This window comes from Thamnophis sirtalis, unplaced genomic scaffold (genome assembly GCF_051295495.1).
Source record: "Thamnophis sirtalis isolate CommonGarterSnake01/CBP01778 unplaced genomic scaffold, rThaSir2_p1.2 scaffold_1, whole genome shotgun sequence".
Classification (NCBI taxonomy): domain Eukaryota; kingdom Metazoa; phylum Chordata; class Lepidosauria; order Squamata; family Natricidae; genus Thamnophis; species Thamnophis sirtalis.
The window spans coordinates 175,270,316-175,297,623 of record NW_028261381.1 but is presented as its reverse complement, the minus strand read 5'-3'; the positions used below and the strand labels follow the sequence as shown (position 1 = coordinate 175,297,623).

Genomic DNA, 27,308 nt, shown 5'->3' with positions numbered 1-27,308 from the left:
TTCTGCTGTCTCTTCAAGGGAGGCAATTGCCGGAGGGGGATCACCCCTCCCCAATGGGATTAGCAGGGAGTGACTGCTTGGGCCTTAGTGCCATAAAGCAAAAATCAACCTAGGAAAAGCTTTGCGTGGACGTAAATGAAGGGAATAAATTCAATCTAATTCTGAATCGGCTTTCTCTCTGTGTCTCTCTCTCTCCCTGTGTGCAGCTACTTCTAAAATACAGGCAATCCAGACATTTTGGGCAAATTTCTCTCCCACCAGAGAGAAATCTAAGAGGTACAGAACTTGCTGTGGCAAACCACTCCCAAGTACAATTTTTACACGAGTACATTAAATTGATTGCAATATAAATGAGACAAGAAAGAAAACCTTACAATGAATTTTCCACCGTCCCTCCATAGTCTTCCCAGCTGTCTTCTGGGGATGGGAAAGAGTCTTTTGGTCTTTACTTGTCCATCTCAGGGTCCTTTCTTTCATCTCTGCCAGGTGGCATGCTTAGTGGTAAGGCTACCCCAGGGATCGGCAACCTTAAACACTCAAAAGAGCCATTCAGACCCGTTTCCCACAGAAAACACCGGGAGCCACAAAAACCTTCCTGTGCCTGACTGTTTCCTGAGGGGCCACAGCACCAGCATATGTGGTTGAATTAAATGTTCTTTTTTTCTTCTAAAACTTTTCTTTTTCTTGGATTTATCCAGGGTTGGCTTACCATGGGGGTCAAAAAGCTCAATAAATTGTGTGCTGGTGGGTATCACGCATTGGCAGTTTATGACGCATATTTTGAGCGACAGGGAGCCGCAGCAGAGGGATGGAAGAGCCACATGCGGCTCCGGAGCCGCGAGTTGCTGACCTCTGGGCTAGTCAGTCAGGCTTGGAAGGTCTGCTCCACTCTGGATCTGTGATGGCTTTCGATGGAGGATCTGGATCCAAACCCAATTCCTGGCTCAAATGGATGGAAGGGTCTCCTCTGGAGGCAGCAGCTGGATCCATGTGCTCTACTTCGAAAGGTCATCTGTACGGGGCTGAAACACATGAGAACAGGGTCCCCTCCCCCCCTTTCTGGGTGAGGAAAGGTGTAAGAGGATTTAGAGATGGGGATAGTGGGAGATACCTTGCAGGCAAAATTTGAAAAGAAAAACACATCAGGACTACAGTTAAAGGTAAAGGTTTCCCTCGCACATATGTGCTAGTCATTCCTGACTCTAGGGGGCAGTGCTCATCTCCGTTTCAAAGCCGAAGAGCCAGCGCTGTCCGAAGACATCTCCGTGGCCATGTAGCCAGCATGACTAAATGCCAAAGGCTGTTTTAAGCTGAGCTTGTCGATCAGAAAGGTCGGCGGTTCGAATCCCTAGCGCCGCCTAGCGGAGTGAGCTCCCGTTACTTGTCCCAGCTTCTGCCAATCTAGCAGTTCGAAAGCCCGTAAAAAAATGCAAGTAGAAAAATAGGGACCAACTTTGGTGGGAAGTTCTACAGTTACTAAACAGATAAACCAGTTCTAGCAAAATGGAGGCATCACAGATGAGGAAGGAAGGAAAACTGGATTCACAAGCTTCAGAATGGACAGATAAAACCATTTAAACACAGTAAATGGAAGAATGAATTTTTTTTCTTGTAAATGAACTTAAAATGTTTCCTCATAAACTTGGGCTGTACTTAACGGTACAGAGAAGGAGGAAGAGGAAGAAAGGAAGTAAAATAAAAAGTCCTCTTTACTCTGTTTTTGTTGGCCAGACAAACACAGGACAAAAGATATCTCTCCTCCCACCCTTTCATTGTTTCAACCTTTCTTTTCCTAACAAATTAAAATTCTTGTCTCTAGGGATCAGATATATTTTGTTGTTGTTAGTTGTGAAGTCATGTCCGACCCATCGTGACCCCATGGACCACGTTCCTCCAGGCCTTCCTGTCCTCTACCATCCTCTGGAGTCCATTTAATCTCCCGCCTGCTGCTTCGGTGACTCCATCCAGCCCCCTCATTCTCTGCCGTCCCCTTCTTCTTCTTTTGCCCTCCATCATTCCCAGCATGAGGCTCTTCTCCAGGGAGTCCTTCCTTCTCCTTAGGTGGCCAAAGATACATTTAACAGATACAATCACCTCAAGGGCACACAAGGACTTATTTATTTATTTATTTATTGGGTTTATTTGTATGCCGCCCTTCTCCAGGAGGGACTCAGGGCAGCGAACAACTCAAAGGGGAAAGGGAACATAAACAACAGTACACATAATTAAAATACACAAAAATCACACAGCCATACCAGTCGAGAGGGGAGGGGAACTCATCAACCCCAGGCCTGCCGGCACAGCCAGGTTTTGACGGCTTTCCGGAAGGCCTGGAGAGAGGTGAGGGTCCGGATCTCCGCGGGGAGTTCATTCCAAAGGGCTGGAGCTGCTACAGAGAAGGCCCTCCCCCCGGGTAGTAGCCAGATGGCATTGGCTGGTGGACGGAACCCGGAGGAGGCCGACCCTGTGAGATCTGACGGGTCTTTGGGAGGTAATTGGCAGCAGGTGGTCTCTCAAGTACCCAGGTCCAATACCATGAAGGGCTTTATAAGTTACGACTAGCACTTTGAAGCGTATCCGTAGCCAGTGCAGCTCGCGGAGGATAAGTGTAACGTGGGTGTACCGAGGTGCACCCACAATCGCTCGCGCAGCTGCATTCTGGACGAGTTGAAGTCTCCGAATACTCTTCAAAGGCTGCCCCATGTAGAGTGCATTGCAGTAGTCCAGTCTTGAGGTCACGAGGGCATACACACACATGGATCATTCCCACCATAAAGGTATTCACACTTCTCTTGATTCCATCCCTCTGTTTTTTTTTCAGCCTAGAACTGCATTGACTTTTTTGGCAGCTGCTGCACACACAGCTGGCTCATATTTAAGTGGTTGCCCACTAGGACTCCAACCAAGATCCCCGTCACGGTTCCTACTATTGAGCAAGGAACTACTTATTGGTGCAGGGATTCTGTGTAGGTCCATTTCAAGGACATCTGATCATCAGCCCTTCATTGGCGGGCTTACAACTATTTCTGAAGAACGATGTTGATAGAACGGAGGTCCTTGGCTTATGACCATAACTGAGGCCGGGACTACGATCGTAAGTCACTTGTCGTCATAGGTCGAGCTGTGCTTTATTATCGGACTGGCTGATAACCCGGCATTTATAGAGGGGAAATGTTCCGACCACACATAATTTCTAATGTTGGGTTTTCCCCCTTGTGGAGTACTGTGAAGTCGTTATCATGGCAACTCCACTGCCCTGTACAGGAGAAGCTATTTGACGGCAGTATAGTAGAAGCCGTTTTAAGGCACAACAGGCTGTATCTTAACAGAACACACCCCGAGGGGTTTTACGGGTGTCTTAACCCCCCACAGTATTTTTCTCCAGAGAGTAAGTCATCTGCGTACCAAGTTTGGTTGAAATTGCTCAAGGGGTTAAACACACACAGCAGGGGTGGGTTTCTCACCCCGTTCCAACCGGTTCGGTTGGAATGGGGCCGGCGGCGTTCTCGTGCACGCGCGCAGCACACGCATGCGTACTAGCGTCTGTGCGATGCTCCAGCTGCTCCTGGAGGCTCGCGCAGGCGCTATATGCGTCCTGCGCATGCGTGGAAGCACAGAACTCGTCAAAACCGGGTAAGGAATGCGGGCGGGCGGGTGGGCCCTTTGCCGTTCCTGGAAGTTACTTACTTCCGGGTTCGCCGACCAACCGGTTCGCGGGGACCTCCGCGAACCGGTTGAAACCCACCCCTGACACACAGCCATTTTTATATAGATAGATTTTCATTTTCATTTTGCATACCGATAACCTGTGTGCAATTTACAAAGCTGGAAGGCAAGATGTAGAAAGTTAAATCACTTTGGGTTTTTATTCCTTCCGATTGAAAAAAAAATAATAAACGATTGGGATTGTGCCAGTTTGCCTAATAAGGGGTACGAGCTCCGTTGCACCCCATTGTGTCATTTTCACCAAACAAGGAGATAATTCCTCAGGAGTCTTCTATGAACAGGTTGTACCCAGGGATTGTATTTCTGTCTGAGTCGCCATAGGGTGGCATTCCTGGCACGAGCGTGAAAGAACGATAACCTTACCCAAGTGACTAAGGTGCTTTCTGTGCCCCTGGCGACCAGCCCAGTGGGACAGAAGTTAATTTTGTGAGCATATTCGCCTGGCACGTCATGGCTGCTTTGTTTATTCCTTTACTCCGTTCTCCCCAATGGTTGGGTTCTCAGATTATAGATTAGAATAGAATAACAGAGTTGGAAGGGACCTTGGAGGTCTTCTAGTCCAACCTCCTGCTTAGGCAAGAAACCCTACACCACTTCAGACAAATGGATATCCAACATCTTTAAAACTTCCAGTGTTGGGGCATTGACAACTTCTGGAGGCAAGCTGATTAATTGTTCTCACTATCAGGAAATTTCTCCTCAGTTCTAAGTTGCTTCTCTCCTTGATTAGTTTCCACCCATTGCTTCTTGTTCTACCCTCAGGTGCCTTGGAGAATAGTTTGACTCCCTCTTCTTTGTGGCAACCCCTGAGATATTGGAAGGCTGCTATCATGTCTCCCCTGCTCCTTCTTTCTATTAAACTAGACATACCCAGTTCCTGCAACCGTTCTTCATATGTTTTAGCCACCAATTGCCCTAATTATCTTTCTTGCTCTTCTCTGCACTCTTTCTAGAGTCTCCACATCTTTTTTACATTGTGATGACCAAAACTGAATGCACTATTTTAAGTGTAGCCTTACCAAGGCCTTATAAAGTGGTATTAACACAGATTATGCCGTACAAAATGCAATTTGCTATCCAGAGGAGACCTTGGGGGGCCAACCTAGCTTACTTTAAGCCTCTGGTGACGTCGTCTGCTACGTCATGAGGACTAGAAACAGAGAGAAAGGCCAGAGATTTAAAAACCAAACAGGAAAAATAGTTATTGAGCTTTGCCCCATTTTGCGACCTTCCTTGCCACAGTTGTTAAGCGAATCACTGCCCTTATGATATTAGTTACACGGTTGTTAAGTGAATCTGGCTTCCCCATTGACTTTGCTCGTCACAAGGTCGCAATGGCGGATCACGTGACCCTGGGACACTGCAACCGTCGTAAGTATGAGTCAGTTGTCAAGCGTCTGAATTTTGATCTCATGACCACAGGGATGTTGCAGTGGTCCTAAGTGTGAAAAACTGTCATGTCACTTTTTTTCAGTGCCGTTATAACTTTGAACCATTCATTAAATGAATGGTTATAAATCACCTATATTGGTTGCTTCTGGTTCTTTTCTGTTGTATTATTCTCCTCATCGGTTTTGCTGTTTTAGTCTTCTTTTCATTGTTAGCGTCGTCATTGAATGGCTCCATAATCCCTTGCGGGGTGGAGTCCAGGCAACTGAATGGAGCTAGCCAGGTGTTTTGACTGGCCGGATGCTCCTCCTGTCACCAGAGCGGAATTCTATTTGGACAGTTAGATTCTCAGTGTGCCCAGAGAGAGAAATATTGGCCTCTACCCAGGATGGAACTTGGAGCCTCCTGGTTGCAAGGCGAGATCTCCACCTCTGGGCCACCCCACCACTCTTCTTCATTTCATTGTTATGAGATGTTTTAAGTGGCCGCACAATTCTAAGGAATTCCTGGTGTGGACTCTGCAAGATGTCAATGCCGTTGTTCTCAAAACTTGGCAACTTAAAGGTACGTGGACTTCAGTTCCCAGAATTCCTCCATCCGGCATGTTGCCTGAAGCATTCTGGGAATTAAAGTTCCCCCTTCTGAAAGTTGCCAAGGTTGGAAAACACTATATTGAGGAGCGAGTTCAAGAGTCAATGGTTGAAATGTCCTTGTTTTCTAGAAATGAGAAAATGGAGCATTGTGCTTTAAAATATGCCATATTTAAGGTCACGTTAAGGGACTGAGCTGACTTAATAAGTAATATTGTCATTGCAACTTTTTATATGGATATATGTTTCTTCCTTCTCTCCATCTCCTCTTCTCATTCTCTTCCCTTCTTCTCTTCCTCTTTTCCCTCCCTCCCTCTTCCTTCTCTTTCCCTTCCCCTCCTGCTTCTTCTTCTCCCCCTCCTCCTCCTTCACTCTCTTTCTCTTCTTCTTCTCCTCCTTCTCTTTCTCTTCTTCTCCTCATCCCTCCACCTCCTTTTTTTCTCCTCCTTTTCTACCCTTCTCTTCCTTTCCTCCTTCTCATTCTTCTTTCTCTTCCTCACTCCCCCTTCTCTTCCTCTTCGCCTTCTCACCCTCCTCCTTCTCCACGTTACTCTTCCTCTTCCTCCCCCTGCTTCTCCTCTTCTCATTCTCCTCCTTTTCTTCCTCTTCTCTTCTTCCTCTCCTTCTCCATCTCCTCCTTCTCCAGCCTCCTCTCCTCTTCTCATTCTCCCCTTTCTCTTCCTCTTCTTCTCCCCCTCCTCCTCTTCTCCTTCTCTTCCTCTTCTTCTTTGTCTCATTCTCTCTTTCTCCTCCTTTAGATCATTGTGTCCTACATCTTTGTAGATTTCACTGATAACGTTTTATAAACGAATAAGAAATCAAATACCATAGCAATCCTTTACCCTCCCATCCCCTTAAACCCTCTAAAATCGGGCAGCTTCTTTTAACTCCCCTCTCTTCTGCTTTTCAGCCGTCACCCATGTCGTCGGAAGAAAAAGCAGAGAACTACTTGGTTCCTGATGGCCAGGCTTTGGAGCAGCAGGTAAGTTTTCTAGGCCTGGATTCCCCCTTCATTCCTAAACCCTGATTGGTTTTAACCCGGGTTTGCTGAATAAGCCATCGTTGTTCAGGTTATGGCAATGGTGTGGAAACCACAATAGTTGGCACCTTTAAGACTTGTGGACTTCAATTCCCAGAGTGTCCACATCACATCCTAGAGCCGTGATGGAGAACCTATGACATGCATGCCGGAAGTGGCATACGGAGCCGAGTTGAGGTCCAGAAAGGTAGCTAAGGAATTCTGGGAATCTTAGTTGCCAAGGTTGGAGACCCCTGTCCTAGAGAACCCAACCAGCCATTTGATAACTTGGGGTCCAGTTGGGACGTTTTGAGGTCTGGTGGGCAACTGGCGGCCGCCAAGCCTCGCTCCGCCCCTCCAACTCAAGGCTGCCGGGATTGGCAGCCAATTTGTGCCGAATTCACCTGGAATTCTTTCCTTGCAGAACGTGATCAGTCGGGTGGCTGGCCTTACCTTGGTGAGTTCAACCTGCGACATGGTCTCCTTGGCCTATACCTCCACCAAGGAGACGAGTCCCTACCTGAAGTCCGTCTGTGATGTAGCCGAGAAAGGGGTGAAGACCCTCACAGCAGCTGCCCTATGTGGTGCCCAACCTCTGGTCACCAGACTGGAGCCTCAGAGTGAGTAAGAAAGCTGGAGCAATGTTTTGGGGAGGTGGCTGGAGTACATGGGCTCCAAAGTTGGGCACTGAAATGGATGGCCCTGTTCTGGGGGTAGTGGTCCTGAAGCGGTGGAGTCCTACATTGACCACGGTGGGATGGACTGAATGGCCTTTAAGTGCCCTTCCAGATTTTCTGCCCTAGGATTCTATGGTCGGGTTGCTTCACGATAGTGTCAGCGTTCCAAGTATCATGTAGAATTAAATCAGAGTCCAAGGCAAAACGATGAACTATTAATACAAATCTGATGCCCGGGCATCATTCAAGCCATCCTGAGGGCTAGCATCTTGAAACAGGTTTTTGCAGCTGTGGTGCTGATCTCGTGTGTTGCACGTGTCTTTTTTAAGTATTCCCAAATAATTTTGAGAGATGTGCGCAAAAAAAAAAGGTCCATTCCTGAGAAAATCTTGGCAAGTTGAAGCTGTGTGGACTTTCAACACCCAGAATTCCCCAGCAAGCATGCTGGCTAGGGAATTCTGGGAGTTGAAGTTCACTCATGCTAGCTGGGGAATTCTGGGAGTTGGAAGTCCACAGATGCTGGCTATGGAATTCTGAGAGTTGAGGTCCACTCATACTAGCTGGGGAATTCTGGGAGTTGAAGTCCCCAGATGCTGGCTAGGGAATTCTGAGAGTTGAGGTCCACTCATACTAGCTGGGGAATTCTGGGAGTTGAAGTCCCCAGATGCTGGCTATGGAATTCTGAGAGTTGAGGCCCACTCATGCTAGCTGGGGAATTCTGGGAGTTGAAGTCCACGGAGGCTAGCTGGGGAATTCTGAATGTCCCAAGTCCACACATCTGAAAATTATCAAGATTTATAAACACTTAGCAATAGCAGTTAGACTTATATACCGCTTCATAGGGCTTTCAGCCCTCTCTAAGCGGTTTACAGAGTCAGCATATCGCCCCCACAGTCTGGGTCCTCATTTCACCCACCTCAGAAGGATGGAAGGCTGAGTCAACCTTGAGCCAGTGAGATTAGAACCGCTGAACTGCAGATAACAGTCAGCTGTAGTGGCCTTCAGTACTGCACCCTAACCACTGCGCCATCTCGGCTCGACTTCTTAGATCGGTAAAGGGGATGGTGTGAACTCAGCTGAGCCGTTGTTCTCTCTCTCTCTCTCCCCAGTTGCAACAGCCAGTCTGTATGCGTGCAAAGGATTGGATAAACTGGAAGAGAAGCTACCTATCCTGCAGCAGCCATCTGACAAGGTGAGCGACCTTTTGCCCACAGGCATTCTGAATTCATGATGAGTCTCGTTTTGCCTGGATCACCTCGCAGAGTCAGCCCACACCCTCAGCCACAGATTGATCTCTGGGTGGTCTCCCATCCATCCTGGAGAAACCAAGATGGCAGGCGAACCCAGGATCTTCACAGGGAGTGGATCCCTGAGGCAGCTCTACTCTGGATCAAGTTTGCCCATTGTGTTGTGTTGCCCACCTTCCTGGGTGCAGAGAAGTTTCAGGGTTTTGCATCTGTATACAACATTTTAGGGGACGTGGTGGCTCAGTGGCTAAGACACAGAGCTTGTCGATCAGAAAGGTTGGCAGTTCGAATCCGTTTTCTATAATTATTTCTTTTTTCTCTTCATCCTCTTAGCCTACAGTTTTGGGTTTGCTAAAGTGGCTCACCCACCAGGAATTAGATCTTCCTCTAGATTTGCAAGATCATACGAGGCGGCTTTCTTGCCACAGCTGCCGATTTTGAAACGAGCCTTTATAATGTCGCAATGTTTCATTTCAAGCTAACTTCCAGGAAAGGGGGATTTCTCGTTATAATCCGAATTTCTTTCTTAGAATACTAGCTGGATACCCATTGCTTCCCTGCGAAACTGTGTGATTGCTTCCCTACGAAACTGTGTGATAAATTGACACTTAAAGCTTGCAAAATGAATGAGTACCATATTTTTCAGATTATAAAATGTACCGGAGTATAAGACCCATCAAGATTTTGAAGAGGTAAATTACTGTAACGCGCTCTACATTGGGCTGCCCTTGAAGACTGTTCGAAGACTTCAGCTAGTCCAGAATGCAGCCGCGCGAGCAATTGTGGGTGCACCTAGGTACACCCACGTTAACACCTATCCTCCGCGAGCTGCACTGGCTTCCCATTGGTCTCCGGACACGCTTCAAGGTGCTAGTCGTTACTTTTAAAGCCCTACATGGTATCGGACCTGGTTACCTGAGAGACTGCCTCCTGCCAGTCACCTCGCAAAGACCTATTAGATCGCACAGACTAGGCCTCCTCCGGATTCCATCTGCTGGCCAATGTTGGCTGGCGACCCCCCGGGGGAGGGCCTTCTCTGTGGCTGCTCCGGCCCTATGGAACGATCCCCCCGTTGAGATCCGGACCCTTACTACCCTTCCGGCCTTCCGCAAAGCGACAAGACCTGGCTGTTCCGGCAGGCCTGGGGCTGTTGAATTATCCATTATCCTAAGTTATGACAGTTGTGAATTTTTAAATTGTTGTTTTTTATTTCTTGTATTCCCCCCCCCTTTCCCTTCTTATTTGTTAGCCGCCCTGAGTCTTCCGAGAGTAGGGCGGCATACAAGCTAAATAAATTCAAATTCAATTCAATTTAAAAAACAAGGTTTTTGCCCTTCCCGGCTCCCAGGAGCACTCTGCAGGCCTCACAAACCCTCTTCGCGCCCCGTTTTTTTGTGGAAAACGGGACATACAGAGAGTTTGAGAGGTCTGCAAAGTGTTCCTAGGGCCCAGAGAGGGCCAAAAAAATGGCCCGTTTTTTGTGAAACCGGGGCATGCAGAGAGTTTGAAAGGCCTGCAGACTACCCCTAGGGGCTGGGCTGGGCAAAAACAGCCCCGCTATTCACTCATTTTTGCCCTCCATAACCCCCAGGAGCACTTTGCAAGTCTCCCAAACCGTCTGCATGTCCATTTTTGCAAAATAAAAAATAAAAACGGGATGCCTGAGGCGGGGTTTTAGGAGGCCAAAAATGCTGTATTCAGTGTATGATACACCCAGATTTTTGCCCTTTTTGGGGGGTGGGGGGGTGCGTCTTATACTCCGAAAAATATGTTAATCAAAGCCACGATTTTCACAGGCGTCCATCAGGGAAAAACTGTTTTCATACCCCTGATCTCTTCATCCCATAAGACTACCGAGGTGGCGCAGTGGTTAAATGCAGCACTGCAGGCTACTTCAGCTGACTGCAGTTCTGCAGTTTGGCTGTTCAAATCTCACCGGCTCAGGGTTGACTCAGCCTTCCATCCTTCCGAGGTGGGTAAAATGAGGACCCGGATTGTTGTTGGGGGCAATATGCTGACTCTGTAAACCGCTTAGAGAGGGCTGAAAGCCCTATGAAGCGGTATATAAGTCTAATTGCTATTGCTACTACCACTTTGAGTTCCAACGTCTACAATTTCTCGTTAAGGTGTGCTATGCCATCACCATCAAATAAGGCACAGGGACAGGCTTTGAAAGTGGCTCCGTGTGCATCTGACGAGTGACTCTTTCTCCCATCCTTCGACCAGGAGGATCAGGGACAATTCGGCCATCTGATCTCCGAATTGAAAGTCTATGCCAGAGACGGCGAACCTTTTTTCCCTTGGGTGCCAAAAGCGCCCGCATTCAGACACCCATAATGCAATGTCCTCCCCACAGGTCCCGCCCTTACGCATATGCGTGTGATCCCCCCTACACTCCCTTGTCCCCCACGCATATGTGCATGACCCCCATTTTGGTGCTAGCAGGCCTCCTTGAAGCCTCCTGGGATCAAAAATGGGGTGGGGGGATGTGAGTAACCCCCCACCCCTTGTGTTTTGGTGCTATCAGGCCTCACTGAAGCTGCACGCGCGCACACACACACATGGTTTTTGGTCTCAGGAGGCATCAGGGAGGCCTAACACAAGGGATGGGCTGGGGGCCTTACCCCTGCATGTGGGCATCTCTCAGCAAAGACATGAAAATCAGTTGGCTGGTGAGAGCCTCATGCGCAGTAAGCTGCCTGGGCATGGCTAGCGTGCCCGAAGAGATGGCTCCGCATATTACCTGTGGCATGCGTGCCATAGTTCACCATTGTGGGTCTATGCTATGCAACCTATTAGACTGGCTACATAGACAAAACCGCCACAGTTGTTTCTGGGATTAAATGGTTTAAGCCCATCTCCCCAGCCCCAAGGAGCAGTCTACAGGCCTCCCAAACTCTCTGATGCTCCGCTTTTCACAAAAAATGGGGTCGTGCAGAGGGTTTGTGAGTCCTGCAGAGTGCTCTTTGGGGACCGGGGAGGGCAAAAACTTTTTTTTTTAAATTAACCTCTTCAAAATCTTGGTGCGTCTTATACTCCGGTACGTCTTATACTCCGAAAAAGATGCTACTCGTTAATTTTGCAAGCTTTTAAATGTCCATTTATCACACAGCTCCATCACACAGTTTCATAAGGGAAGCAATGGGTATCCAGCTAGTATTCTAAGAAAGAAGTTCGGATGATAATGAGAAATCCACCTTTCCTGGAAGTTAGCTTGAAATGAAACATTGCGAGATTTTAAAGGCTTGTTTCAAAATCGGCAGCTGTGGCAGGAAAGCCACCTCGTATGATCTTGCAAATCTAGAGGAAGATCTAATTCCTCTTGGGCAACCAACTTCAGCAGAAACCCCAAACTGTAGGCTAAGTGTCAGGGTTCCAAATAGCATCCAAAATTAAATCAGAATCCAAGGCAAAGGATTCCTCAAAGTTCCAGTTCATTAAGAGAGCCATGTTGGCACATCTGGGAAAACGCAAATCGGAAAGCTTCCTGGTTTTCCCCACCCAGTTGAAAGTTCAAGATCTTGCCCCCACACCCACAAGTCCATCACATGGTCCAATCTCCTACTGCCATGCTGGCAGCTCCCACCCATCCAATTCTGGCCAGGTGCAGAGACAAAGGATGACCTTGACTTTCTAGAAAGAATGTTATTATGGCTACATGTTCTGACCGCCCTCGTCCTACACCAAAGCACCCTGAGTCAAAGATACTGCAATGATTTATTGACACATAGACAAGACCTTGGCAGCAATTCAACACAGACAAGACATTGCCAGCAATCCAGCACAATCTTGGCAGCAATCCAGCCTGCCAAGCTAGCCCCAAGAGTTCTCCAGCTCAAGTGAATATGTTGACTCCTGCAAAAGGGCGTGTGCACAATCATTCCTTTTATAGTCTTGAGAGGAGCCTAATTACCACTAGCTGAGTGCAGTTATCTCCTGTAACTGCGCAACTGTTCCTTACGCCTATTAGCTCTTCGGTGCCGGGCATCCAGGAACAATTCCCTTGGCTCCTCCCCACTGCTCCAATGCATGACATCTGGATCACACTCCCTTGTCTTCTCCCCACTGGTCCAAGGCTCAGGCGCCTCCTGGTGGCCAACCAGCCTCTCTGCGCCCTGCTTGGAGTCAGAACCCTGTCCTGGGTCCTCCAGAGCCGACTCATAGGGCCCCTCGCTGTTGGAGTCTGGTGGCAGCTCCAACGGCTCCTGCTGGGCCACAACAGCTACATATCAACCAACCCCGTATAACCCCCCCTTCCAATTTTCCCACAATAGAAAAATGCATAGTAGAATAATGGAAAGTGTGGCAGTCCAAAGATCTAAAAGAAAAGATGGCTTGCTTGACCCTTAAGAGGATGAAGAAGAAAAAAAAAGGAAAAGAAATAGAGAAGATAGATTGATTTTATGGACCATCAAGTCAAAATGGACTCTTAACAACCACGTTCAGGTAGTCCTCGACTTAACGACCGCACTGGAGCTGGAACTTGCTGAGCAAGAGAATTGAGAAATGAGTTTTGCCCCGTCTTGCGACGTTTCTCGCCACGTTTGCTAAGTGAATCCCTACAGTTGTTAAGTGAGTCGCGCGGTCATAAAACGAATCTGGCTTTCCCATGGACTTCGCTCATCAGAAGGTCACAAAAGGGGATCGCGTGACACACACACACACACACCGGGACACTCTGACGGTCATAAATATGAGTCAGTGGCCAAGCCATGTTGGCACATCATGTGACCATGAGGATGCTGCAATGGGTTTAAGTGCTTTTTTCAGTGCTGTTGTAACTTTGAATCGTCACTAAGCGAACTATTGTAAGTCAAGGACCGCCTACCTTCTAAAACCCAGTGAATTTTTGGAGACAAGGCTGCAACATTGCAATAAGATAGGATGAAATAGGAATTAGAATTGTTGGAAGGGACCTTAGAGGTCTTCTAGTCCAACCCCCTGCCTAGGCAGGAAACCCTCTACCGTTCCAGAAAAATGGCTCTCCAACATCTTCTTAAAGACTTCCAGTGTTGGGGCATTCACAACTTCTGGAAGCAAATTCTGTTCCACTGATTAATTGTTCTCACTGTCAGGAAATTTCTCCTCAGTTCTAAGTTGCTTCTCTCCTTGATTAGTTTCCACCCATTGCTTCTTGTTCTACCCTCAGGTGCCTTGGAGAATAGTTTGACTCCCTCTTCTTTGCGGCAACCCCTGAGATATTGGAACGCTGCTATCATGTCTCCCCTAGTCCTCCTTTTCATCAAACTAGACATACCCAGTTCCTGCAACCGTTCCTCATATGTTTCAGCCTCCAGTCCCCTAATCCTCTTTGTTGCTTTTCTCTGCACTCTTTCTAGAGTCTCCACACCTTTTCTACATCGTGGCGACCAAAACTGAATGCAAATATTCCAAATGTGGCCTTACCAAGGCCTTATAAAGTGGCATTAACACTTCACGTGATCTTGATTCTATCCCTCTGTTGATGCAACCTAGAACTGTGTTGGCTTTTTTGGCAGCTGCTGCACACGGCTGGCTCATGTTTAAGTGATTCATTCGTCCTTCTCACTGTTCATCTCCCCTTCCCAGGTGGTAGCAGACACCAAAGAATTGTTGTCCACCAAAGTCAGCGGAGCCCGTGATGCCGTTTCCAGCACCGTCAACGAGGCGAGGGAAGCCGTGTCCAGTGGCGTGAGCGGGATGGTGGGCATGGCCAGGGGAGCCGTCCAGGGCAGCGTGGAGATGACCCGCTCTGTCGTGGCAGGGGGCGTGAACACCGTGATGGCCTCCAGAGTGGGCGAGATGATCAGCGCCGGTATGGATACTATGCTGGACAAGTCCGAAGAATTGGTGGATTATTACCTCCCCATAACAGATCGGGAGCTGGGTGAGTGCTAATTTCTAATTAAGCAGCTTCCCCTAATCCAGATGTCGTCAGGTTGCCCTCGACTTACGACCACAGTTGTGTTGTCATATAACTCCTTGTGTAGGTGTGGCGGTCACCCATGGCCCAGTGCATAACAGGGCATGCGCAGCCACGCTGAACCACACAGGAAAAAACAAACTCCCAAAAGATAAAACATCCTGACCAGGATATGACCATATATAGACAGAACTTCCCTGAGCAGTAGATTAGCAATTGTAGTTTGACAGGCTGTCTTAAATCACATGCTGATTGCTCCTCCTGCCTTTGTCCTATCTCAATAAAAGGGGCTCCCAGACCCCCAATCTGGGTCGCCTCATCCCGAGAGAGCTCGTGTCCGTGTCTTTTCTCAACATTGGCCTCATGAGGCGAACCACGGGTACTTCACACAGTTGAGCCCCGAAATTTTGGTTTGCTAAGCAAGAGAAGTGGGGTTTTTTTGCTCCGTTTTGCGACCTTTCTTGCCACGGGGGTCGCACAGTTGCTAAGCGAATCAGGCTTCTCCTTCGACTTTGCTCCACTGAAGTTGCAAAAGGGGATTACAAGGACCCCAGGACGCTACACCGTCATGAATATGAGCCAGATATACCGTATTTTTCAGAGTATAAGACGCATCTTTTTCCCTCAGAAAAGAGGCTGAAAATCTGGGTGCGTCTTATACACTGAATACAGCATTTTTTTGCCTCCTGGAACCCCAACCCTTCACCAAAATGGCCGTGCAGAGGCTCTAGGAAGCTTTTAGAGAGCTCCTGGGGGATGGGGAGCGCAGAAATGAGCCGAAATTGGGCCTTGCTTGCTCAGTTTTTGCCCTCCCATCCCCCAGGAGCACTCTATAAGCTTCCTAATGCCCTTTTTTGACAAAAGCGGGCCCGTTTTCACAAAAAAGGGCCGGTTTTTTTGCTCGTTTTTGCCCCACCCCCTCACCAGGAACACTCTATAAGCCTCCTAAGAGCTATTCATGCTCTTTTGCGGGGAAAGAAACGGGCCCGTTTTCACAAAAAACGGGCCGTTTTGGGGAGGTTTGCAGAGTGCAAAAACTATTTTTTTTCAATTTGCCTCTTCAAAACCTTGGTGCGTCTTATACTCTGAAAAATACAGTAGATGACAGATAGACAGACAGACTGACAAAGGATGATAGATATATGACAGACAGAAAATTAGATGTGTAGATTGATTAGTTGGTTGATTGATTGAAGATAAGAGACAGATGGACGGACAGATGGCTGGATGGATGATAGCAATTGTATATACCACTATACAGTGCTTTGCAGGCCTCTCTTAAGCGGCTTACCGAGTCAGCCTCTTGCCTCAGGCAGAAGGCTGAGTCGTCCTTGAGCCAGTGAAAATCGAACTCCTGGCAGTCGGCAGAATTAGCCTGCAATACTGTTATTTCTAACCACTGCGCCACCAGAGCTCCTAAGTACCTTTTCAAAGTCGGTCGTCATTTTGAACGGTCACTAAGGGGCCAGCCGTAAGTCGAGGAACTACCTGTACTTCTACTGTGAACTATGCGGTGTTGTCTTCTTTCTCTTCCAGCTGAACTGTCCACCTCCGTGGACGGCTTTGGATTTGGCCCGGTGAGGCGGAAGAAGAGCTATTTTCTGCGCCTGGGGTCCTTGTCCTGCAAACTTCACCGCCGTGTCTTCCCGCATTTCCTGGCTAAGTTGAAAGATGCCAGGGAGGGCACCCAGGATGCAATGGGCCAGCTCCACCAAACTTTAGTCCTGGTAAGCGAAAACCTCCTTCGAGCAGCTTTTTTCCAGAGGTTGTGGGTGCCTCCATCACCGGAGGTTTTGAAGAAGAGACTGGACGGCCATTTGTCTGAAATGATATAGGGCCTCCTGCTTGAGCAGGGGGCTGGACTAGATGACCTCCAAGGTCCCTTCCAGCTCTGTTATTCTACAATCCCAGATCAGTGGGAAAGCTTGCCTCCAGAATTTGTGGTTGCCCCATCACTGGAGGTTTTTAAGAAGAGACTGGATGGTTGTGATGTCACATGGTAGGGACCACACATTCTTAACTCCCATTGGCCGTCTTGCCGTGATGTCACAGGGCAGGTATCACACATTCTTAACTCCCATTCGCTTATTTGTTGTGATGTCACAGGGCAGCTATGATACATTTTTAATTCCCATTGGCTGATGTGATGTCACAGGGCAGGGACCACACATTCTTAACTCCCATTGGCCATCTTGCCGTGATGTCACAGGGCAGGTATCATACATTCTTAACTCCCATTCGCTCATTTGTCGTGATGTCACAGGGCAGCTATAATACATTTTTAATTCCCATTGGCCGACTTGCCATGATGTCACAGGGCAGGTATCACGCATTCTTAACTCCCATTCGCTCATTTGTTGTGATGTCACAGGGCAGCTATGATACATTTTTAATTCCCATTGGCTGATGTGATGTCACAGGGCAGGGACCGCACATTCTTAACTCCCATTGGCCGACTTGCTGTGATGTCACAGGGCAGGTATCACACATTCTTAACTCCCATTCGCTCATTTGTTGTGATGTCACAGGGCAGCTATGATACATTTTTAATTCCCATTGGCTGATGTTGTGATGTCACAGGGCAGGGACCACACATTCTTAACTCCCATTGGCCATCTTACCGTGATGTCACAGAGCAGGGACCACACATTCTTAACTCCCATTGGCCATCTTGCCGTGATGTCACAGGGCGCAGGTACCATGCATTCTTAACTCTCACGGACTGACCTGCTGTGATGTCATTGTGTTGGCATCACACATTCTAGGTTGCAAGCTTCCGAGGTGGGATGTAGACTAAACCAGCATTGTTTCTTGGGGGGAAACAAGAGGCCGGTTTGTTGAGACGCACAAACCATTTCAAGATCAAAACAAGTCACCTTCAAAACTGCTCGTTCCAACTTCCTGGAGATCTTCAGTGCTATTTAAACTATGTGTTTTTAGTTCAAAATAAACTGAGTCGGAAACCTCCCGATAAGTTTAGAGATTGTTTTTTTCAAAGTTGGCAGCTTTTAGATGTGTGGACTTCAACTCCCAGAATTCCCCAGCTGGGTTGAATGCCCATTGCTCAGGATTTTGCACAGAAGATTTTTGGGAAACAAAGTCTTGGGCAGCTTTTATTTGACTTTTTAACTAACTTTGCGCAATTTATAATTTCTTTCTTTTCTTTCATCTTTTTCTTCTTCCTTTGCATGGGCTATATATGAGGTACGCATGAGATGAATGAATGTCCCACTTTTATGACCATATTGTTGTAAATTTGTGTTTTTAACTTTCACGTGGGGACTGTTTGGGGGAGTGTTTGAGTATGTATGATTCGGAGGACCTGCCGGGAGTTGCGGGGGCCATGGGGGTGGTTGAGGGGACCAGAGACACGGGAGAGGGTCGGGATATTGCGGTCGTAACAGGGAGGGGCAGATACGGCGGGGACTTTAGGGCAGGCCATTACCGGGGAAGGAGGGTTCGCTACATTGCAGAGATCCCTCCTTCCGGCCCTAGGAGTCCCACTCCAAGACCAGATGGCGTAAGTAGTCAGGACCCTGGTCTCAGGCTGTTGTCGCTAAATGCCAGGTCTGTTGTTCACAAAGCTCCTCTCGTCCGGGACTTAATTTTAGACGAGAGGGCAGACCTGGCATGTATTACTGAAACCTGGCTGGGCCCAGAGGGAGGAGTCCCCCTTGTAGAGCTGTGCCCAGAAGGATTTCAGGTGCTGCATCAGCCGAGAGCCCAGGGAAGGGGTGGGGGTGTGGCCGCCGTTATCCGGGAGTCGTTAGTTCCTCGTAGGGTCCCTGCTCCGGAGATTGTCGGGTGTGAGTCTTTGCTGTTAAAGTTGGACCTCAAGGGTCAAGTGGGTCTGCTGCTAACGTACCTGCCTCCCAACAGCGTTGCAGCAGCCCTCCCCTCGCTCCTCGAGTCGGTAGCCGAGCTGGCAATTGAGTTCCCTAGGTTGATGGTCCTGGGGGACTTCAATTTGCCGTCGCTCGGTGAAAACTCTGATGGGGCGCAGGAGTTCATGGCCTCCATGACAGCCATGGGCTTGACCCAAGTAATTCGAGGCCCAACCCATTCAGCGGGACACATGCTTGACCTTGTATTTCTCTCGGAGCAGTGGATTTGTGATCTTGGTCTGAGGGGGAGCGACATCATACCCCTGTCGTGGTCAGACCACTGCCTACTGAGGCTCGACTTCCGGAGGCCAAACCCCCACTGTAGGGAGGAGGAACCGACCAGGTGGTTCCGCCCCAGGCGCCTTATGGAGCCGTCAAGGTTCCAGACAGAGCTTGGGGTTATTCCTGACACTCTCGCCCACAGTCCGGTGGAGACTCTGGCTGCTGCGTGGCACTCGGCAGCGTCGGAGGCCCTCGACCGGATTGCGCCACTGCGGCTCCTCCGAGGCAGCGGATCCCGGAGACCCCCTTGGTTTACCGAGGAACTCCGGGAGATGAAGCGCCGGAGGAGATGCCTAGAGCACCGTTGGAGGTCCGATAAGTCCGAATCGAACCGAGCAATGGTAACCACCTGCACCAGGGAATACACCAGAGCACTTAGGGCAGCAAAAAGATCCCACATAGCCACCCTGGTTGCATCCGCTGAGTCCCGTCCAGCCGCCCTGTTTAGGATAACCCGCTCCCTATTGAACAAAAGGGAGGCGGGGGAACCCTTGCAGGGCAGAGCTGAAGAGTATGCCCAATTCTTAGCGGACAAAATTGCTCGGTTTCGGTCGGACTTGGACTCCACCCCCGCAGTTCCAGCCGAGGCACAAGGGGACCAAGTAGAACAGCTCTGGGTTGAGTTTCAGGACGTTACCCCCGGGGATGTGGACAAGGCCATGAGAGCTGTAAGTACCTCCACCTGTGTTCTGGATCCGTGTCCCTCATGGCTGGCTACGAACTGCAGTGAGGTGACACGAGGCTGGATCCAGGCGGTCGTGACCGCCTCCCTTCGGGAGGGGAACTTCCCCGCCGCACTGAAAGCGGCGGTGGTGAGACCCCTCCTGAAGAAACCATCTTTGGATCCAGCTGCTCTTAATAGCTATCGCCCTGTCTCCAACCTTCCCTTCTTGGGGAAGGTTGTTGAGAAGGTGGTGGCCAAGGTGGCGCAGTGGTTAAATGCAGCACTGCAGGCTACTGCTAGATCAGCAGGTCAGCGGTTCAAATCTCACCGGCTCAGGGTTGACTCAGCCTTCCATCCTTCCGAGGTGGGTAAAATGAGGACCCAGATTGTTGGGGGCAATATGCTGACTCTCTGTAAACCGCTTAGAGAGGCCTGAAAGGCCTATGAAGCGGTATATAAGTCTACTGCTATTGCTATTGCTATTGCTATTGCCTTCCAGCTCCAACGGTCCTTGGAGGAAGCAAACTACCTAGACCCCTTCCAGTCAGGCTTCAGACCCGGTTACAGCACAGAAACCGCTTTGGTCGCATTGATTGATGATCTCTGGAGAGCCAGAGATGAAGGACATTCCTCCATCCTGGTCCTCCTTGACCTCTCAGCGGCTTTCGATACCATCGACCATGGTATCCTTCTGCGACGACTGCGGGGGGTGGGAGTGGGAGGCACCGTGCTACGGTGGTTCTCCTCCTACCTCTCGGACAGGTCGCAGTCGGTGTTAGTGGGGGGGCAGAGATCGTCCCCTAGGCCCCTAAATTATGGGGTGCCTCAGGGTTCGGTCTTCTCCCCCCTGCTATTCAACATCTACATGAAACCGCTGGGAGAGATCATCCGCAGGCACGGGATTAGATACCATCAATACGCGGACGATACTCAATTGTATCTGTCCGCCCCGTGCCAACTCAATGAAGCGGTAGATGTGATGAGCCGGGGTCTTGAGGCCGTTATGGACTGGATGAGGGTTAACAAGCTTGTGCTCAACCCAGAAAAGATCGAGTGGCTGTTGTGTTTTCCTCCCAAAGATTTGACTAATATCCCATCACTCAGGCTGGGGGGTCAAATTCTACACCCCTCAGAGAGGGTTCGCAACTTGGGAGTCCTCCTGGATCCACAGCTGTCATTTGACCACCACCTAACGGCTGTGACCAGGGGGGCATTCGCCCAGGTTCGCCTGGTGCGCCAGTTGCGACCCTACCTGAATCGGGAGGCTCTCACAACAGTCACTCGGGCCCTTGTGATCTCTAGGCTGGAATACTGCAATGTGCTCTACATGGGGCTGCCCTTGAAGAGCATCCGGCGACTACAGCTAGTGCAGAACGCAGCCGCGCGAGTGATTGCGGGTGCACCTCGATTCACCCGCATAACACCTATCCTCCGCGAGCTGCGCTGGCTGCCTGTCGATCTCCGGATGCGCTTCAAGGTGCTATTAATCACCCATAAAGCCCTACATGGCAGTGGATCTGGATACTTGAGAGACCGCCTTCTGCCAATTACATCCCTGCGACCAATAAGATCCCATAGAGTAGGCCTCCTCCGTATACCATCGGCCAGCCAGTGTCGGCTGGCAACCACAAGGAGGAGGGCCTTCTCAGCAGTAGCCCCGGCCCTTTGGAACGAGCTCCCCGTGGAGATTCGTACCCTCTCCACCGTCCAAGCCTTCCGCATAGCCTTGAAGAACTGGCTCGCCCGTCAGGCCTGGGGATAAGGATAGTTACCCCTCCCGAATGATGAATGTATGTTGCCTACCATTTTATTATATGTTTCTATCTTGATGTTTGTATTCCCCCCTTCCCAGTTTTATGTGAGCCGCCCTGAGTCCCCTCAGGGAAAAGGGCGGCCTACAAATTCTAATAAAACAAAACAAAACAAACATAAAACTTTCCCCATCTCTCTGCTTTTTGCCCTCTGTTAGATTGAACACGTCAAACACGGGGTGGGCCAGAGCCTACAGAATGGCCAAGAGACGCTCCATCAGATGTGGCTGGTCTGGAGCCAGAGGCATCCTGGGAACTACGAGCCACTGGATTCATCAGCACAGCCAGAGGTAACACTGCAGGTTTTTCTCACCCGTTTTGAGATTCAATCCTTCTATTTTTATTTTGTTTTGTTTTATTACATTACTTTATTTTATTATTGTTGTTTTATTTTTATTACTTTATTTTCATTATTTTATTTTTTTATTATTTTGTTTTAGTTATTTGTTTATTTTATTATTCTTTTATTTCACTAATTATTTTAATTTATTTTATTTGTTTTTATTTTGATTTCTTTATTCATTTCTTTTTCATTTTGTTTTATTATTTTATTTTTATTTTTTAGATTATTATTATTTATTTTATTGGTTTTTTTATTGATTTATTTTTAGTTTATTATTTTATTTTTAGTTTATTTTTATTCTATTTTGTTTTGTTATTTTTATTTTTTGTTTTGTTTATTTTATTGGTTTTGCTTTATTCATTTATCTTATTGGTTTCATTTTATTTTTCATTATTGTCTTTTGTTTTATTTTATTTTTATTTTTTATTTTATTATTATTTATTTTATTGGTTTTTGTTTTGTTTTACTCATTTATTTTTAGTTTATTGTTTTATTTTTATTTTATTTTTTATTCTGCTTTGTTTCGTTATTTTTATTTCTTGTTTTATTGTTGTTTTATGGGTTTTGCTTTATTCATTTATTTTACTGGTTTCATTCTATTTTTCATTATTGTCTTTTGTTTTATTGTTTTATGTTTATTACTTTGTTTTATTTGTTTTTCTGTGAACAATTTCTTCACTGAGTACTAAACCAATCAACCAATACTAAACCTACATTAAACCAATAGCATCCTGCAACATGCTAAGCCACGGTTTGTAAACCATGGTGGCTGTAATCCCCCAGCATTCCAAGTCACAGACCGGCACACAGGAATTTGGTAATGCGTAGCCACCAGGACTCTGTTTTCAGCTGCAACAGCCTCCTGCAGCCCTCTGCTGGCGAAAACGGAACTCAGGGAATGCCACACGCGGGATGCCCGGGCTCCATCTTTGGTCACAACGGCCCCCTGCAGCTGTCTGCCAGCGAAAACGCAGCCCGAGGAGGCCGCGTGCGGCTCACTTGGGCTCCATTTTTGGCCGCTGCAGCCCTCTGTCAGAGCTCCATTTGGCTGCAGGAGGCCGTCGCAGCCAAAAACGGAGCCTCGACAAGTGACGTCAAGCTGGCCCAGTGCCCCGAGGTGAAATCCAACCCTGATGCAGTCCTCAATGAAATGGGGTTTGACATCCCTGGTTCGAGGGCATCTTTTCCTTCAACTTCCTAACCACCTTTTCTGCTGCTGTTTTCTAGGTCGAGTCCCGGACGCTGGTCATGTTTCGTGGGCTGATTCAACAGGTGCAGCTTTCTTATTTGACCCTCATGTCCCAGCTCCGGGGTCTGCCCACCAGCATCCAAGACAAAGCCAAGTGGATCTTGTGCACGTTGGAGTACCTCAGCATATCCTTCAGGGCCGCTGGTTCCTTCCAAGAGGTGCCCTCCGCCACGTTGGCTGAGAGCTGCCAACGGATTGTCAAAGCCCGGGGTTCGGTGGACGAGATCGTGGACTATGTGGTACAGAATGTTCCCCTGCCTTGGGTGGTGGGGCCTTTCGCCCCCAGCTTGGTGGAACTGCCTTACGCCTCCGGCATGGAGGGGAACGAGGAAGGAGAAGACCCCAGATCCAAATTCGCTGCGGGGCCCAACATGAGAGCAGAGGGAGACGAAAATTTGGAGAATTGCAGGAGATGTCTTTTGAAAATGGCTCCTGCAAACACTTAAAACAGCTGAAAAACTAAAAAAATATATGGAATTTTATCAGGGATGTGGATTTCAGAAAGCTTGCCTTGTCTACTCTCAAGTTGTGCCTTCAGAAGAAATTTTCTCCCCCTCGGGCCCTTTCAGATACAGGCAGTCCTCGACATACGACCGCAGTGGATCCCAGAATTTTATGTGGCTAAGTGAGAAATTCGTTCGAGTTTATTGCTTTTCTCGCCACATTTTGTCAAGGAGAAAGCAGGGCAGTTGTTAAAATTAGTAAAACGGTCATTAAGTGAATCTAACTTCCCCGTTGGTTTTCTTGTTGGAAGGTCGCCAAAAGAGGATCATGTGACACCCCCCCAGGGAACACTGCAACGGTCATAAATATGAACCGGTTGCCAGGCATCTGAATTTTGGCCACGTGACCACGGGGATGTTGCTGCGGTCGTAAGTGTGAAAATGGTTATAACTCGCTGTTGTGCTGTTGTCGAACAGTCACTCCATGAAACGTTGTAAGTCTACCTGTAGATGGACTTCAACTCCCAGAACCCCCCAGACCGCAGGCAATTCTGGGAGTTGAAGTCCACCCATTTGAAAGAGGCCGAGGTTAACAAACGCCACAAGCTTAGATTACCGTACCAGTGGGAGAATCGAAATAGCCAAGATGGTGCTATTCCGACTTCCTTAACCAGGAAGAAGCAGAGTCTTGGTCCCGGCAAAACCCCTTTTATTTACACAACTGGATTCCTTTCATTCACAGTCAGCAAGGCTTAGCAAACAGTCTTTCCGAGGAATGTTCATCAACACGAACCTTATCTCGCTTGGAGAGCTGCCAGATAAGTAGTTTCCAAACGCAGGGCAAGGCAAAATTTGGCAAAGAGTCTCTTATAGTCACAAAACAGAACTTTCCACTCTTGAAACAACCAAAGGAACTAATTGTTTCCTGCAAAAGCCCCCTCCCCATTCACTCCTCTTTTGTTTCCTATGGGAGGGGCCAATCACCTTCCACGTGTGGCTTTACTCCTAAGTCGACCCTGATTTCTTAGCTGTTCTTTTCTTCTGGCAGCTCTGCGCATGCACACACTGGGAACAGGCTCCAGCTGTTTTCCTCTGCCTCACTGCTGTCTGGCTCCCTCTCTGCCTCCGACGCAGAGTCCTCGTCTGAGCTTTCCTCAGCCCCCAGGATTGGCCCATCTTCCTCCCCAACCTCCTCCCTGTCCGACTCCGCTGCTGCCAGTGGGCCGCAACAGGTGCCTTGAATGTTTTATAAAAGGGCTTGCGGGCTCAAATCTGGGCCCGAGCAGCCATCTTTGTTGTTTCAATGTACCCTCTCTCTGCAGGAAACCCTGCAACCATCCTACCAAATTGAATAAAGTGATTTTTTCTTGCAACCGAATCTTGATTGAGCCAAGCCAGAGGCATTAAAAGTCTCTCCCAATTGTTAAAATATCTTTCTTATTTATAGAAGAAATCAGTCTAACCCTGCGGCCCTGGGCTTTCCTTGTGGCCTCTTTTCCAACCTGACCCTGCCTATCTTCAGAGCTCACGAGACTGGAAATTCACATCATCCTGTTGAATGGTTTGTTTGGATGCATGCGAAAGATCTGGTTGCATAGGCAAGCATCTCTCAAGGGTGGTTGACTTAGCATTTTGGCCCATTGCAGGGGGGTTGGGCTAGATGATCCTTGGGTGCCCCTCCCAAGTTCACTTTGGATCACAAGTGAGCCCCAAGCTTCCGTTGCTAAGCAAAGCAGTTAAGTGAATTGCACCCCACTTTACAACAGGGTTTTTTGGTCACGGTGACTAAGCAATCCGCTGCGGTTGTTAAGTGAATCCATGAGGTTGTTAAGTGAGTCTGACTTCCACCATTGACTGGGAAGGTCATCAATGGGGGTTGCATGACCCCAGGGCGCTGCACATCCATGCCAGTTGCCAAATACCCAAATTTTGATCACGTGACCATGGAGATGCTGCAAAGGTCATAAGTGTGAAAACGGTCATAGGTCACTTTTTCAGTGCTGTTATTTTGAACCATCACTAAACAGATGGCTGTAAGTCAAGGACCACCGGTATACATATGGTCTAGATGATCCTTGGGGGGGGGGGGTTCTCTTCTAACTTCATAGTCCTCAACTTACGACAGTTCATTCAGTGACCAAAGTTACAACACCACTGAAAAAGTAACTTTATGGCCGTTTTTCACACTTACAACCGTTGCTGCATTCCCATCGTCACACGATCCAAATTTAGGCATTTGGCAACTGGTTCATACTTGTGACCGTGGCTGTGCCCCGGGGTCAGGTGATCCCCTTTTGCAACCTGACGGGGAAGCCAGATTCACTTAACAACTGAGTTACTAACTTTAAACAACTGCGGTGATTCACTTAACACCTGTGGCAAGAAAGGTGGTAAAATGGGGCAGAACTCAGTGAAACGTCTCACTTAACAACAGTATCAGGGCTGCAAGAAACGCCCCCAACGAAAGAAGACTCCGAGGCTTTGAGTTTCCTCAAAGTCCCGTTTTATTAGAGATGTCATGTTGGCACACCTGGGATGAGCCGAGGTGGCGCCGTGGTTAAATGCAGAACTGCAGGCTACTTCAGCTGACTGCAGTTCTGCAGTTCGGCTGTTCAAATCTCACCGGCTCAGGGTTGACTCAGCCTTCCATCCTTCCGAGGTGGGTGAAATGAGGACCCGGATTGTTGTTGGGGGCGATATGCTGACTCTGTAAACCGCTTAGAGAGGGCTGAAAGCCCTATGAAGCGGTATATAAGTCTAACTGCTATTGCTAAAACCCGAATCTGAAAGCTTCCAGGTTTTCCCCACCCAGTTATTTATTTATTTATTTATTAGACTTATATACCGCTTCATAGGGATTTCAGCCCTCTCTAAGCGGTTTACAAGTTTTTTAGCAAATTGAGTCAGCAACTTGCCCCCACAAGTCCGGGTCCTCATTTCACCCACCTCGGAAGGATGGAAGGCTGAGTCGACCTTGAGCCGGTGAGATTTGAACCGCTGAACTGCAGATCACAGTCAGCTGAAGTGGCCTGCAGTACTGCACCCTAACCACTGCGCCACCTCGGCTCTGTAAAAGTTAAAAGTTTTAAGACCCTGCCCCCACACCCACAAGTCCATCACATGGTCCAATCATCCACTGCCACGAAGGAAGATTCCTCCCATATCTGTCATGAAGGGACAAAAGTGACCTTGACTTTCGGAGAAAGAATGTTGTTATGGCTACACATCATCCATTCTCTGTATAATCCCTTCTCCCACAGTAGAAAGTGTGGCAGGCATGAAATCCAAAAGACAAAAGATGGCTTCCAGGTCTGGCAAACAGAAATGTTTGGTCGTAAGTTGAGGACTACCTGTATTTCTAGGATATAATTACCTTGCACCTATTTCCGGCCCAGTGGTTGAAATTCTAAGTCATGACAATGTCGAAATGGCTCCCTTGGCTTGCAAAGGTGGACTTTTTGCAACAAAAATAAATAAGATACAGCTAGTCCTCAGCCCTGCAACCACAGCTGAGCCCGGAATGTACGTTGCAAAGTGAGAAATCTGCGAAGCCACTTTATGGCCCATTCTACAACTTTCCTTGCTCCTTTTGTTAAGTGAATCACTGCAGTTGTTAAATTAGTCACACGGCCATTAAGTGAATCCAACTCCCCCATTGAGTTTGCTTGTCAGGTGGTCGCAAAAGTGGGGGGGGGTGTCACATCATCCCGGGACGCTGCAACCGTCATAAATGTGAGCCGGTTTGCCAAGTGTCTGAATATAAATCACGTGACCACAGGGACGCTACGATGGTCGTTAAGTGTGAAAGACGGTCCTGAGTCTTTTTGAATGGTCACTAAATGAATGTGTAAGTCGAGGATTACCTGTATTTAAAAAAAAATGTATCAGGACTGAGAGAAATATGAGGCATAAATCTCTGAAAGCAAAAAAGTCTTTGGAAATATTCCCACATATATATTTCATATGTAACCAATTTCCAGTTCTTTCAAGAAAGCGTGGATGGATGTGATTTTTCAAGAAAGCGTGGATGGATGTGATTTATGCTTCCAACACAGTATACACAGCAACGTATTAGAATTAATA

General features: G+C 48.2%; 1 protein-coding gene across 1 annotated transcript in view; it reads left to right on the top strand.

The window, feature by feature from the left end:
- LOC106554943 (perilipin-3-like) overlaps positions 1–24,177 on the top strand; it is a 28,844-nt gene extending 4,667 nt beyond the window's left edge. Inside the window, exons 2-8 of the mRNA XM_087703357.1 lie at positions 6,617–6,687; positions 7,148–7,343; positions 8,510–8,592; positions 14,216–14,513; positions 16,086–16,276; positions 21,349–21,480; positions 22,761–24,177. Of these exons, the coding sequence (XP_087559483.1) occupies positions 6,625–6,687; positions 7,148–7,343; positions 8,510–8,592; positions 14,216–14,513; positions 16,086–16,276; positions 21,349–21,480; positions 22,761–23,228 (1,431 nt within the window). The 5' untranslated portion in view covers positions 6,617–6,624 and the 3' untranslated portion in view covers positions 23,229–24,177. The remainder of the gene's footprint in view (positions 1–6,616; positions 6,688–7,147; positions 7,344–8,509; positions 8,593–14,215; positions 14,514–16,085; positions 16,277–21,348; positions 21,481–22,760) is intronic.
- Positions 24,178–27,308: the final 3,131 nt, after the last annotated feature.